General features: G+C 46.6%; 1 protein-coding gene across 4 annotated transcripts in view; it reads left to right on the top strand.

Moving 5' to 3' along the window:
- tbx15 (T-box transcription factor 15) overlaps positions 1 to 9694 on the top strand; it is a 31865-nt gene extending 22171 nt beyond the window's left edge. For all 4 annotated transcript variants that reach the window (XM_048239783.1, XM_048239784.1, XM_048239786.1 and 1 more), the window contains 4 exons: positions 1877 to 2044; positions 2945 to 3009; positions 4842 to 4939; positions 7128 to 9694. In XM_048239783.1, coding sequence (XP_048095740.1) covers positions 1877 to 2044; positions 2945 to 3009; positions 4842 to 4939; positions 7128 to 7975 — 1179 coding nt within the window. In that variant the 3' untranslated portion in view covers positions 7976 to 9694. The remainder of the gene's footprint in view (positions 1 to 1876; positions 2045 to 2944; positions 3010 to 4841; positions 4940 to 7127) is intronic.
- The last annotated feature ends 5430 nt before the right edge of the window (positions 9695 to 15124 follow it).

The following is a 15124-nucleotide window of genomic DNA, read 5'->3' on the forward strand; positions in this document are numbered from 1 at the left end:
CCATTTGACGTTCGATTGCGGACGTGAACAGACAGCTACAGACACGGAGCGCACAGTAGGCCTACTTTCACTTTCTGTGCGTATTCATTACGTGAAAAACAGCGATCAAATATTACAAGGCAGTGAGTGTTGTTTTCAAATGTTTTCAAGCTTGTCTGATAACGAGTGAGGAATGTTTAGGAGACTCGTAAATCCTCAAATTTAGGCTGAACCTTTATTTGGCCATGGCTTGTATTCGAGTCAGCTATAGCCTATAGTCCTTTATTTCTTGCGTTTTATTGTGAGACAGGCCTACTTTTCGTTTGGAGCGGCATGAGTAGGCTATCAAAAACAGATGTTCAATTTGAAATTTAATTTACGTTTGGACTGTTTGATTATATTGCTAAATATTGAGACTGATGACCACTGAAATCTGTGGGTATTTAATGGCTTACTATTAAGTTTCATGTAGTGTCGGGATTTCGATTGCCATCCACTTATTGCGAGATAAGGTATCCGCGCTTTCATTCATTCATACATGTGCTAGGCTGCAAGGGAAACCTTATTCCATATAGCCAAAGAGGTCTAAGATAGCCTAAATGTAGTTATTTTTTAAAATATGCATGATTTACTTTTTTATAAAATTCATAGGCTGATGCCTGGCAGCAACAATTGTGTTTAAATGTAGGTTACTGCTTCAGCCTCTAGCTCAGAAGGGGGCGGCATGTGACTAGTAGCTTGAGAGCAATGAGAGCAACGTGTTGGAGACTTATGGTGTAGGACAATGACTTTTCATTGGCAACAATACCAACCAACAATATAAAATATTACAAATTGAAACAAAATTATACTGGCTTTTATTTGTCCAAACCTGAGGCCCTGCTATAAATAGAATCCCAGCCATAATTTGACGATTTAGGTATGCATGTGTGTTTCAGGCATAGTACAAGCACTAATCTCTGACTGAAAGTGCACAGGACTTGTGCATTTGAGAGCACTCTCTCGCAGCTGTAGACGTAATGTTTCATGTAGGGTTCATGTCAGTTAATATAAATTAACATTTAAAAACATGTTCAATCATATATTTTTTTCATATATAAGTCGCACCTGACTATAAGTCGCAGGACCAGCCAAACTATGAAAAAAAGTGTGACTTATAGTCCGGAAAATACGGTACACACATACAGAGGAACACATAACCAGAAATATGCATAGACAGACAGACAGACAGAGACACACACACACACACACACACACACACACACACACACATACATACACACATACATACACCAGGCACACTCTAGCACATCAGCATGCGTAGATGTAAAACCGCAGATGTCCACCCATAGCCAGAAATATATGTTCCGTGTAAGTGCTGTTCACACACAATAAGCTTGGGTGTCCTGCCTGAATGATACGTTTCCTCTCTGCATGAGTGCAAAAACATGCTCAAGATGTACACACACACACACACACACACACACACACACACACACACACACACACTCACTCACTCACTCTGCGCAGGTTCATGGAATCTTAAAATCCTTCCTCTCTTTTAACACACTCTCTCTCTCCCTCCCTCTCTTTCTATCTCTCCATAAATCTCTCTCATGCACACGCCACTTGCCCAAACATATTTTTCTCCCCATTTTTTGCCATATATTGTGATAATATTGAGTGTAAGACTGTGAATTTAATGTACATGTTAAATACTGCAGATATTGGCAGAGATGGACACACACACACATACTCACTCACTTTTACACACACACACACACACACACACATGTGGAGAACACACATCCTCACACATACAGACACACACACACACACACACACACACACACAGCTCCTCTAATCGCAGCGTCTGTCTCGTTTGTCCCTGCTCCAGATCATCCTCCACTCCATGCACAAGTACCAGCCACGTGTGCATGTGATCCGGAAGGACTTCAGCAGTGACCTCTCCCCCACCAAGCCTGTCCCCAGCGGCGACGGGGTCAAGACCTTCAGCTTCCCTGAGACTGTCTTCACCACCGTAACAGCCTACCAGAATCAACAGGTCAGCGTTGCATTAGCGTACATGTCTTTTTGTTTGTTTTTGTTTTCTTACACTGTTACATTGTTTTGTTTTGATTTTTAAACTATGATTTAATATAACTCCATTATTCTCCATTTATTTCAATTGTCAATTTCTCCATACTCTTTTGTTTTCACTTGTTTGTGTGGCTGTCTCTCTATCTGCTCTCTCTCAATCTATGTCTCTTCTATAGACTTTCTGTCTGTCACTGCCTCTCTTGTTCTCTGTCTGTCTGTCTGTCTGTCTGTCTGTCTGTCTCTGCTTGCCTCACCCATGCCATATGTGCTGCACATTTGACCATCCATTTTGGAAATCTCACAAAATGTGTTATCCATCTGGAGTTCTCCAATTAGATTCTGTGTTGCTCAAAAGTCCTCCAATTAGATTCTGTGTTGCTCAGGAGTTGGTCCAATTGACAAATCAGGTCCTCTGTACCTCTTGAAATTCAGGCACAGCTTTGCAATCTAAATAGCTGTGTACTGCTGTAAGAATCTTCTAATCCCTGTTGCCTTCCAACCTCAATGTCGAAACAACAGTGTTAGTTTGCCAAGAGTAGCCCACCCATGCTTTGAGAGTGTATACTCCAGTGCTTCGCTTTGAGTCTGAGTGCCTGCCACAGTTTTCAATCAAGTGCTGTGGTGGCACTTTAGGTATGCAAGTAGTGGTAACGTCTCAACCATAGAGAATGCTTTAAGGTTGGATGCACCAACTGGGCTAAAAGCCTCTTAAAAATTACAGCCCCGGGTTCTCCGTTTCAGAAAACGATTGGAAGTGATTTGCCGCTAATTCATGTCAGTGATGTTGAACATTAGTTGTTGTGATTTATTCAAAGTGAACGTCATTGTTTTTTCTTGCTTCCTTTTTTTTTTTTTTTGCAAACAGATCACTCGACTGAAGATTGACCGTAATCCATTTGCAAAGGGATTCCGTGACTCAGGAAGAAACAGGTATGTGTTGGTTTCTGCAGATCCATGATCTTAGGTACATAAATCCTCCCCAGTTTTTGGGGGTATTTCGCATATGCTAGTTTGCACGCTCCCCTTAATATGGAAATAATCCTCTCGGGATGCCGCTTAATCCCATATGCCGCTCCACATAAAATCAGCCTCCGTTGTCACTGCCAGGAATCCACCAATGAGTGAGTGCGCGATAACGTCATATGATTTGGCTCAGGCGTCCGCGTCAGTCTCTCGCGTCCTTGTGTGCTTTTCTTCTTCTTTCTTCTTCTTTCTATCTGTCCATCTATCTCTTCCCATTTGTCACTCCTCATCCCTCTCTCTGTGACTCCCCTTCAGTGCCTCTCATTCTCCCCCTCCCTTCCTTCATTCCACTCCTCCCCACCCTCTGTCTTTCTTTCTGTCTCTCTCCCTCTCTCTCTGCCCCGCGCTCGTTCGCCATAAGATGTGCGTCTGAATTATCATATAATGAGGAGAGGGCCGCAGCAGACCCACAGCACATGAAAGCGCCTGTCCATCTGGAGTGCATTATCCACAAAGATATTTGAGACATCTTTTTTCATTTTTCAAACAATAGAGCGCCTGATTTATGAACAAGCGTTAGATTTTCATTGCAGAAAAATAGAGATGAAACGATTACGCAGGAATAAGATATTTATAGGGAGAAATGTGCATTCATCCACACACATACCCCAATTTAGCATAATTTTACACTGCGAGCAAACAACTAGCTCTCATTTCTATTTGCATCTATGCTAAGCGAAACACTAATGCACAACCACTGAGCTAAGTAGAAGGCCCAAGGACTGCATAGGCTACATTTGCCCATCTAATTGCGAAATAAATGACCATGTCCAGTTATGAATCAACGGCACAATAAATCCTCCTCATCTATGGGAATTAAACGATTACTGTCTGATTTTTACGGATATTACCATAGCCTTTGGCTGCTGATTGTTATTCTAAGGGTAAGTTAGCAACACTAAATACTTTGGGGCTGAGTGGACTATGGGGTGGGGTGGGATGGGGCATTTATTTTGCCCTTGTACCCCCCTATCCTGTTATGAATGAGTGTAGTTATGACTGAAGGCTGTGCGATTAGCGTGTCTCGCTAACGAGCAAGGCTGGCTCGAGAGTTACAGCCCTTAAAATAACACGGGTGAGGTGGGGGCAGGCGTGGGCCAGGGCTGGGGTGTGTGTGTGTGTGTGTGTGTGTGTGTGTGTGTGTGTGTGGGGTGCTCTGGGCTCAGGCCCAGCGAGGCGCAGGAGAGTAAATCACGCAGGAAGGAGAGCCGTGTACGGATCCGAGATGAAACGTCACCCAGATTTATGTGCATAGTAAAAACCTGCTCCCTTTTACTGGCTGCAGTTTCCTCCAGGCCTCTCTCACTCTCTCTCTCTCTTTCCTTTGCCCCTCTCTCTCCCTCTCTCTCTCTGTCCTTTTTTGTCTCTCTCTCTCTCTCTCTCTGTCTGCCTATACCTTTATGTATATTTCATTCCTTTTTCTCTCTGTCTTGCTGTATGACTGTACCTGTCGCTCTCTCAATAATGACTTCTATCACTCATTCCCTCATCCTGTATGTCTGTCTGTCACTACATTTCTCTCTCTCTCTCTTTCTGCTGCAACTCTCTCCACTCTTATTGCCATCTGCAGCCTTGGGTAACTTTGCTTGTGACTTTCTTTATGGCTTAATATTCACTGGCTAAAATCATTCATTTTATTCTCTTTGCCTCGTTTCATTCTTTTTTCTCCTTTTCTTTGCTCTCTCTCTTGCTCTCTCTCTCTCTCTCTCTCTCTCTCTCTCTCTCTCTCTCTTGCCCAGAACTGGTTTGGAGGCCATCATGGAGACCTATGCATTCTGGAGACCGCCCGTGAGGACTCTAACTTTTGAAGACTTCACTAACATGCAAAAACAGCAAGGTGTGTACTATTCGCCTCTGAACTCCTCTGAATTCTGAACTCCTATCTCTGCAGATGACCCTTCAGCAGAGGTCAGTGCATTAAATCCCCACTGATCAGAGCCAAGAGTGTGTTTGTATTTGGGCTGTATAGATGCATGAGCACATGTCTGAAGGTTTATTTGCTAAGCAGAAGAGAGCTTTCAGGCCTGCTCATAAGGCCTCAGCAGGCATGTCTTTGAATATTCATTATGTTTACAACCATGGTTTAAAAGAAACCCAGAAAAACATTTGCTATTGTAATCCATTCATTTCCCTCGACATTTATTACTTCACAGCAGCTTCAAGACGAGGGAAAAAAAAAAAGCAAAAAAATCCTAAATAAAAAAATGGCTGCCCCCCCTTTCTTTCTCTCTCTCTCTCTCCCTCTCTTTCTCTCTCTCTCATCATCTGCCTTGTTGCTCATGCTGTCTCTGCACTGACCTTGGCCGTGGTAACCTTGGTCGTGGCTAATATCAGAGGGTTGGCCAAGTTAAGGAACTGACGCCGCTTATATCTCCATCCACTGTCGCCTTTGCTCGCCAGCACGGGTCAGGATGACGCGAGCCGTGAGCGAGGGACCGAGTGTATTTTGTCTGAGTGAACATCTGTTTGTCATCAGTGGCCTCTCTGAGTAGATTAAATGTTAATTAAAGTCCTTGCGCCACTGATGAACTTTCACTGCTCTTTTTTATTATTTTTTTTTTTGGGGGTTAAAAGTGTTTCCTCTCCCCTTCTCTGTCCCTCTATTGTGGATGTTCGTAATCAGCAGGTCCCTCAGGCAAAACCAGCAGTCTGTGTGTCACCCCTCTGCTCCGCTACGGGGGGAAAACATGACATCACTGCCGTGTCTCTCCCCCCCTTGGCCAATAGCGCGCCAGAGCACAGAGGGGGAGCCAATCGCTCGGCTCGCCGTTATCCAAGTCATATGGAGCCGTAGGAAAAGCCGGAGCCAAGAGTGCCTCCTGGTCTTAAAGCTGTCCAGAACCGCTGTCTTTTTTCTCTTCTCTCTCTTTCTTTTCTCCTTCTCTCTTTAGTTTTTATGTGGAGAATCAAGCTGAAGTGTTACAGAGTAAAAAGAAAACACACACTCACTCACACGCACACACATAGACACACACAATATGAACCATGGCCAAATTCTCGTTAATAAAGAAATATGCCATTGATACCCCACAGCTATCCATTCGGTTCCAAAAAGCTTGACTGATTCAAGGTGCGGTAGTGCCAAGCTTGTCTTTTATTCCCTCGAAAAGAAAAGAAAACTTTTTTTCATCTGACATACGTTCATGCGTGCCTAAATTATGAATGCTGGATGGAGAGGGCAAGCTGTGAGCTCTGTTGACCAGACATGCGGTGCACCAAACTGAAGCCACATTTGCGTTACGACGTGAAAGCCACGCTTCCTGACGGGCCGAGCGAGTAAAGAGTTCTAGCCTCTATTAGCTTCGTTAAAGCGCTGTCCAAAACACATAAATACACAAAAATGTTTCTCATTTCTGTTCAAATAAAATTTACTACTTAGCCTTGCACAAAAAATGAAAAAAGTAAAACACGCAAGCTGGGCTAATCTCAAACAAAGAGTGCTGCTGTCAGAGGTCCGAGGCTATAGTCTCCAGTATGCCCGCGCCGTGAAGGGGGATGTGTGCCAACCGGCAAACAGAGCAGCAGCTCTGTCTGGCGGAGGAAGGGTAGGGTTGTGCCGGGGCTCCTCGCGGTGCAGAGACACTGAGACGGCCAGCCCTCGCGCTCCGAAACAGGAGACGCGGCTCGGAGTGTGATTGTTGGCCTTGGCCCTTGTTTTTGTTTCAGTCCATAGAGATCTGGCCTTCGCCTCATAATTGCTTTTTCTGATTCTGTATTTGTTTCTCTCTCTTTCCTCCCTCTGTCCATTTTTTCACTCCCCATCTCTCCCAATCTATCAATGTCATCACTCCCTGTCTCTCCCCGTCTCCCTTTCTTTCTTTCTCTCTCTCTCTCCGTCTCTCTCACACACAGACACTATCTATCTATCTATCTATCTATATCTATCTATCTATCTATCTGCATGTCTGTCCTCTTTTATTCTTGTATAATATTTCATATAAATTTATGAAGAAAGTTTTCCTATTAACTTCTCTCACTCATGTTTATCTATTCCCTCCCTCTCTCTCTCCCTCTCTCTCTCTCAGGTGGCAGCACAGGGACCTCTCCCACCACCTCCAGCAATGGCACCCCGTCCCCATCCGGCGCGGCCCACCTGCTCTCCCCGTCCTGCTCCCCGCCCACCTTCCACCTGGCCCCCAACACCTTTAACGTGGGCTGCCGCGAGAGCCAGCTCTGCAACCTGGGCCTGTCCGAGTACCCGGCGTGCGCCCGCAGCAACATGGCCGCCCTGCAGGGCTACGGTGGCCTGGCAGCCGACGGCTCTTACGGCCGCCTGCAGACAGCAGGGGGCGGCGTGGCTTCCGCCCAGGCCTCCGACTCCTTCCTGCCCCAGAGGACTTCCTCCCTAATCGCCGCGGGCATGCAGGGGGGAGGCGGCGGCGGGGCCGGCAGCGGTGGAGGAGGAGGCGGTGGCGGCGGCGGATCCAAGATGGACGCCTACGGCGGCCAGTTGGCGTCGTTCCCAGCCTCGCAGCTGCAGTACGTCATGCAGGCGGGCGCAGGGTCCGGCTCTGGGTCATCCTCATCGCCCGGCTCGTCCCCGTCCTCAGCCCACATGTTTGCCGCCGGTGGTCACCACCATGTGCAGCAAGGCTCCTACAACGCCTTCTCCCTGCACAACCCCTACAACCTGTACGGATACAACTTCCCCACCTCGCCGCGCCTGGCCGCCAGCCCAGAGAAGCCGCAGGGCGGCCTGCTCTGCTCCTCCTCTGGTGGGGCCGGGGCTTTCGCAGAGCGCCAGTACCTGCCCGCTGGCGGGATGGAGGGCATGCACATGATCGGCAATCCCACCGGTGGCCAGCAGGGCGGCGCCACCTGCGACGGCCGCCAGTACGGCTCCTCCTCCCAAATGTCCATGCACATGGTGTAAACGGCCACCGAGAGAGAGAGAGAGAGAGAGAGAGAGAGAGAGAGAGAGAGAGAGAGAGGAGAGAAGCGACAGATCGGCATTCTTCCATCAAACGGGTTGTACGTTTGGGAACGATTGCCGTCACCCCCCCTTTAGCAACCCAATGCCCACCCACCTCAATCCAATCTCCACCCCCGCTGGGATACTCTGTAAAAGCAACAAATCAGTATGGACATTGTCTCTCCTCTAAAACAGTTATATAACACTATGGGTGGGCCATGGGAACCAGGGGATTGAAGCACATTGCTGTGTTTTTTGTGATTTTTTTTAGATGGTGAAATTCCAAAGCCGTGTTTATTTACTGTTTGTTTGTATAAAAAAGGTTAATAACTGGCCTTTTAAAAAGGGGACATATATAAAAAAAATCATCTCAGTACATACATGTATGTGTTACATTTTAATCAGTGGGACAGTGTCATGTTGGGAGGAAAGATTGTGATATTTAAATAGCTCTTATATTGAAATGTTTTCAAAATGGATGGATTATGTGCAAGCTCTGATGGACTTTTTTGACCCCATCCCAACACAACATTTCTCCTGAACCCAGTAAAAGAGGGTACAAAATGGTGGAGATCCCCCTGAAGTCTCCAGGGAAGTTCTTTATCCTTTGGAGGAATGTGCAGATTTTAACCCACATGGATCTCTTATGGTGCAATAGAGACGGTGAAGCATCGCAGTGGGGTGTTCAGGGAATACACCCTACCCGAAAACCACACACACACAAACACACACACACACTCTCTCTCTCTCCTTAGACTCCCGTTGATCTGACAGAGATACAGAGGGAGAGAGAGAGACCGACAGAGACACTTTTGCTCCTGCTGATCTGACAGAGAGAGAGAGAGAGAGAGAGAGAGACAGAGACAACAGAAGTAAAGAGAGAAAGAAAAAGAGAGAGACCAGAGAGCACTGTTGGGTTTTCGGTACATAAACGCTGCCCCATCTGAGTGCTGAGCTGACAGTCTTTTGATGGACACAGTTAGTGGGTTCGGCTTTTGGCGAGGGTCACATGATATGGATAGAAGAGAGCGCGCGGGGCATCGGCCACCTCAAGAGCCCGACCGCTGCAGTGACTGATCACAGACTAGTGGAGTCACAGACGATAAAACGGCTTCAACCATGAAACTGTGAGTGACCCTGGAGTCTGAGCCGCCGGGCTGATTCTCTGGGGAAGGAAGAGAGGAAGAGAGCATGGCAAAGAGAGGGAAAGAGAGAGAGAGAGGGGGAGAGAGGGGGAGAAAGAAAAGAACAAAAAAGACTATATGCCAATGGTGGCTTTTAGATTCAGTGGGTATGTAACAGATTCTCAAGGGAAACCCTGGAAGTGTTGATACCCTGTTTTGAGTGGATGATATTTTTAAGCATATTACCAGTGATGAATGCACGCAATACAGTAAGCTTTTAAGTTGTTGTGTGAAGAAAAAAATGTAAGGTTTAGTAGGAAAAACAGAGTTATTATGTTTTGGTGTGTTGTAGATAAATGTATTTAAGTGCCACGCAATAATACAATTATATGGCCAGTTTTTGGTGATGTTACAAAACAAATAGTGAGTAAAAAAATAATACATCATGCAAGAAAAAGAGAACAGAAAAAAAGTAAAACTATTTTCAGAGGCCTTTAAAGAACTGTAAATACAAGTGCCAAGCACAACAAGTTCAATAAACCTTTTAAGTCATTTACCTGGGTTTTAAAATGTTGTTTCTTTTCAGCGTGTTTACTTTCCAAGCATGATGAGACTGGAACAAGGTCATGAGCACCTTAAGGAATACTACTTTAAACAGACAATTTACTGCCCACTTGTTTGTCCTTCATCACAATATTTCACTTGTAAAAAAATTATGAAATAAGTAGGACGGTTACTGTAACTTAATAGACATGATGAGGACGGTTACTGTAACTTAATAGACATGATGATCTCAACTCCCAGAACAGCTACATTTTCAGAAAATTGTAGGCCTATGATACAATTATGATATATTACATGATAGGCCTATAGTCCCACAAAGAACTGCGATAAACTGGCACATACAGGGTGTTCTAATGTCTCTATAAACACACATGTTCTTTATGAAAATTCAAAAACTGATAAATAAACATCACCTCATATTGAAGGCTGCTTTTGATAAGGAGAAGCAGGGTTTGATCACATGGAAGATGGTGTGTCCCTATTTTCGCCGTGACCCAGCATATAAATATGCCATTGCCACCTGCACTCACAATCACGTAAGCGATCGCTTTCTTGGGCAATTCCAACGTCTCAGCTTTTTTATATCTGTATCTGCTGTTTCCAGTAAGTTCGCAATATGTATTTATGATCAGACCCATGTTTGCTCTGCAGTGCTCCTCATTATCGACCAACAGAGCGCGAGTGATTTAACAGCACAATCAGCATCTATTACATGGATGTCCTCAAAACCAAGCTTTTTCCCCGCACGGACCGTTTTCTTTTTCCCCCACGGCTCCTCGGAATCACCTCCCATCAAGCGTTCAGTTCCAGCCATGAAATATCATATCTGAATGAATCATCATCTGAAAATGAAGGGAGTCGAAGACCGTGGAGACATCACGCTGTATTGAAAACACCTGTTTTCCAAGCTGCGCTCCTCGAATAATCACTGGATGTACCGTGGAAGAGCGCATGATTTCATAATTTGGCTGCCGTCCATCTATCTGGACATTATTTCCAATAATTATTTGCGTTTATTACTCTAATATGCCGTACACGTGTCTCTTTTGGCGTTTGGAAATCAGTCGCTTCAGGTCTGCACAAATATGCTACATCTTAAAACAGCAATTAGCCCTTTCGAGTAGCCTATACAGGGCAAGAGGGCAGATAATTAACAGAACGCATGACATGGTATTATGTAAAGAGACCTTCTAGACATTCTGCATATATGGCTAAACAATAAAACAGACCACTTCTTAAGTAATGAATCGATCTCGCAATGACAAAATCCCCCAACATATTTTCACTCTTGGAATTTTCTTATAGAGGAATAAACCAAAAGTAGGCTATGTGAACGGCCTTTCCTCCTCATCTCATCTGATGGATTGAACAATGGCGGTGTCTCAATGAAATACATAAAAGTGGGAAAAATGAGATTCCAAACAAACTTAGACCAGACAATATTTATGAGACAATTAGACAATGGCCGTGGTGAAGTGTTTCAGGATGTTGACAGCGAGGCATCCCCTAACCACGTCTCCTAGCGACTTAAGCAGTTATCTGCCCCATGGGAACGACACTAGCTGGCCTCAGGCTAAGGATAACTAGAAAATGTCAGCAGGACGGCGAGAGAAAGGGCTGAAAAGGAAGACACAGAACTTCGTTTAATTGGGCAAGCCGACGTGTTTCTTCTGAAGGCTCAGGCAGCTGGTTTTAAGTATGGCAATATAAGACAGACTGATAAGATTTCTGGTAAACTGTTGCCCTCTTGTGTTTATCTACATCTTTGCTTTAGATTCCTGATATTTATCTTTATCAGTGCATCTCTGAGGGACTAGCCTGACACTACACATGAGGATGGATGGAATCAATCCCAAGTTTACTCTGATGGGAGTGATTTTAGAAGCAGCCAAAAAGTTTGAATCCAAAAGCAAAGCTTTAATCCAAAAACAAAGATGTCTTTGATATAGTGTACATTCAACACGAGCCTCAGGGCGTGTGCAATTAGAACAGGTAGGTCAGTAGGAGTAGCAATATGACATTACAGAAATACACACAATCTTGCTTGGGATTCATGTTTTTCAGTTTATGATGTGTCAAATATAAAAACAAAGGAAACAGAAACAAAGCAAACTGCAAGTATTAGTAAACAACACATTAAATGTTAAACTTCATGCGGTGGTAATTATCTCTCTGACTACTTGTATCATGTTATTTCAGATGTAAACAACGACTCTAGAAATCCCATTTCTTAGACACATTTGTGGTGATATGAACAGCAATTTAAACATCCAGCAGTACTGGCATATAAACCATGGCACTTTTAGCACATGGCCACCACATTCCAGTCATATTTCCCTGCTTTCAGAAAGGGCCTTGATCAGCCATTGCAATCTGTGTGGAGGCGGGGTTTCCAACCTGGGCTGCGACCTTTACATTCTCCATCAGGGCTTCGAACAGGAAGTGGGCTAGACGTCCGAGAGTCCTCATATCCGTCAAAGGTGGCTAACACACCCTAATACAAATGCTTACATGGATTTTTGATGGGGGAGATGGACAAATATGTAGGAGAGATAGTGTTGCAATAGCAAGAACAGGAGAGGTTTGTCAAAGGTTCGTAAGAGGTTAAGAATTTCGTCAAGAATTTGAGATGTAATTTGTCATCACATTGATTTTTCACTGAACTACCTAATGGAACAACAGAGTATCACAGTGCTGTGGTACTTTACCAGTGCTCATATAGACAGACCAGCTTTATTCACACTTTTGCTTTCATTGGTAGATAAGAGTTTGGAATCACAGCCAGGAACGTGTTTGAAGTTAAACACACTTACACTTCCTTTGTAACACACACACACGCACACACATACACACACACACACAGACGCATACCCGGACACACACACACACATACCCGGACACATACGTGTACATATACCCTCCCACTGCCCTCTCTGCCTTTAACCTCCAGCCCTGTTTTTCTGACAAGGAAAAAAAAACTGCGAAATAAGACGCACAGGGTCAACAGGAAGCGATGGGGGAGCGCTTTTTCTTCTCCTGCCGGCGTAAGAAGAGACGTCTGCGATAGCATCAGAGTTCCCCTGGAGCCAAGTGGTTCTGATAAAGCGATAAGCCCAGATGGAGGCCAGGGGGGCCTGGGGGCCGCTCAACTCGGTCCAGCGCGGCCCCGTGGATGTGTCCCGTGCTGAGAACAAAGACGCCCCGCTGGGACACTTCCCCGTCTAATGAGAGAGGTCCGATCCGAACGCCAGGGGCGCCGCCCGAGACAGGAGATCGGAGGAGGAGGAGGAGGCCCATGGGGTAGGGAGGTGTTAGCTGACCGAGATGGGGAAGTGGACCAGCTGGCCTGGTTCTGCCCCTCGACCCGGGGACAGAGGTGAGAGGGTGTGAGTGAGCGAGAAAGAGGGACTCAGACTCAGGCTAGGGGTCGCAGGGCCTGTTGCATGGGGACTGAGTTGATGGAGTTGTTTTTGATGAAAGGAGGTGTGTGTGTGTGGGGGCACTGGCAGGGTTAGTAATATATGTGCTGGAGTGTATGAAGGCCACAGGCAGGTTGGGATGCAGAGAGAGGGGAGTAGGAGGGGGTAGATTTATCTTTTGGATGGTGGGAGGATTGAGTGGATGCACGGATGTGAGACACTAAGGTGGAGGGTTGGGGGGCACATACAGTACTGGGTGGGTAGGCGGTGGAGGATGTGAGGCTGAGGTGTGTGTGTGCGTTTGTGTGTGTGTGAGTGTGTGTGTGAAATGTGTGGAACTCAAGCCATACCCCCTTCTGCAGTGAAACAGGTGTCCTCAACGACTTACCCGGGATCCCAAAATTGAAGGCAGCAGTTTGGTTTCTGACGGCCCTGGAACCTGAGCAGGGGCCTCCGACACCGGATTTCAATCAGGTGGCAGCAGGGAGGGTGAGGCAGCATTTAGAAACACTATATCGCATCTCCCAGCGTGATGAGTATCAAACCCTTACACAGGCAATCAGCGCAGCACACACTATACCACCGCGCGCCTAATACCTCCTTATGGTGTATTAATACGGCCAGCCATGAGACATGGGAAGCAGCTGCCATTGCTTGATTGAGTGCGCTTTTTTGTGAGAACTTTGCTCAAAGTGTTGTTTGGGCAGTGTGTGTGTGTGTGTGAGTGTCTGTGAGTGTGTGTGTGTGTGTGTGTGTGTGTATGTGTGTGTGTGGGCGTATGCCAGGCCGACCGACATTGTGCGCAGCGATGAAAGGGGTAAATCCCCTCGCAGTAAATAAAAAAGCTAGTAAAAACAACACAATGCTTTTCGCTTTAGGGATCGGCGTGCCTTGGGCCCGTGCGGCGGCGGCGTCGGAGGCGGTAAAAGCGTCCGATTGGCCACACTCGTTAATACGGGCAGGAAGTTTGTTTAACGGGTTGCCGTGACAGACAGCAGAGAGAGGGGGTGTGTTAAGGCGGGGTGGCGACGGCCGGTGCGAACAACCATCACTCAGGTCGTTTGCCACGGCGGGCTAATCCAGGTCCGCCAGTGAAATATTCCGGGAAATACGCAGCCAACACACATGCGCACGATAAATCACCTTTATAATGCTTGTCACATAAAATGTTACTGGGACCGAGGGTTTGGGCAGTGGCTGGGTGGTGTGTATGTGAGGGGGGTGTTATTGGCTGGTTTGGAAAAGGGGAGGTGGCTCAGAAGTGTGTCCATCGCATTACGACCAGCACGGCCCAGTTCTGCGACTGCCCCTCGGCCTGTCTCCTGGCGTGCTAAGTATAGCCGCAGCCGTGCGTGTCTGAATGCAGGTTACAGCGACAGCCGGTGCATTTTTCTCTCGAATGCAGCCCTCACCTGGAACCAAAGTGAGGTGACGCGGGCCTGTATGTGGCTGTGGCTAACCGAGCGCCCCCAGCCCTCCCCCAGACTACCCGACACCACTGCCAACACCGCTGCCGTCAGGATTCGAGGAAATTTCACGCCCGGCCTTTTTTTTTTTTTTTGGAAAAAGCTCTACGGTAACAGCCCCCTGACTGATTGTGGGGGGATCAAGGAGGCGTTCTCTTGCGGTCACGCCAACCGCTGTTGTAGCCGCGGCGACACACACTAATCCTCTCTAACAGGGCCGCTGAAAGCCGCCTCACACTCGTCACGCCTTGAGTCCCGACGCAGACGCCGGACCAGGATGCATTGCTAAGTGTGTGTGATTTGAGGAACAGGAAGTTAAGCCTCACATCCGGCATCAAGCTACACTCACACACACACAGACACACACACACACACATACACACACACACACACACACAGACACACTTGACCCGAGCTACGCCTGTCTGGCCTTCGTGGAGTCTTATCACATTGCGCCGTGTTGGAGCTGGATCAGGGTGCGCTGGTACGTGTGTCTGCTGTAGAAAACAGGAAATGAAGACCCACATCCGACGCCAG

The sequence above is a fragment of the Alosa alosa genome, chromosome 3 (genome assembly GCF_017589495.1).
Source record: "Alosa alosa isolate M-15738 ecotype Scorff River chromosome 3, AALO_Geno_1.1, whole genome shotgun sequence".
In the NCBI taxonomy this organism is placed as follows: Eukaryota; Metazoa; Chordata; class Actinopteri; order Clupeiformes; family Clupeidae; genus Alosa; species Alosa alosa.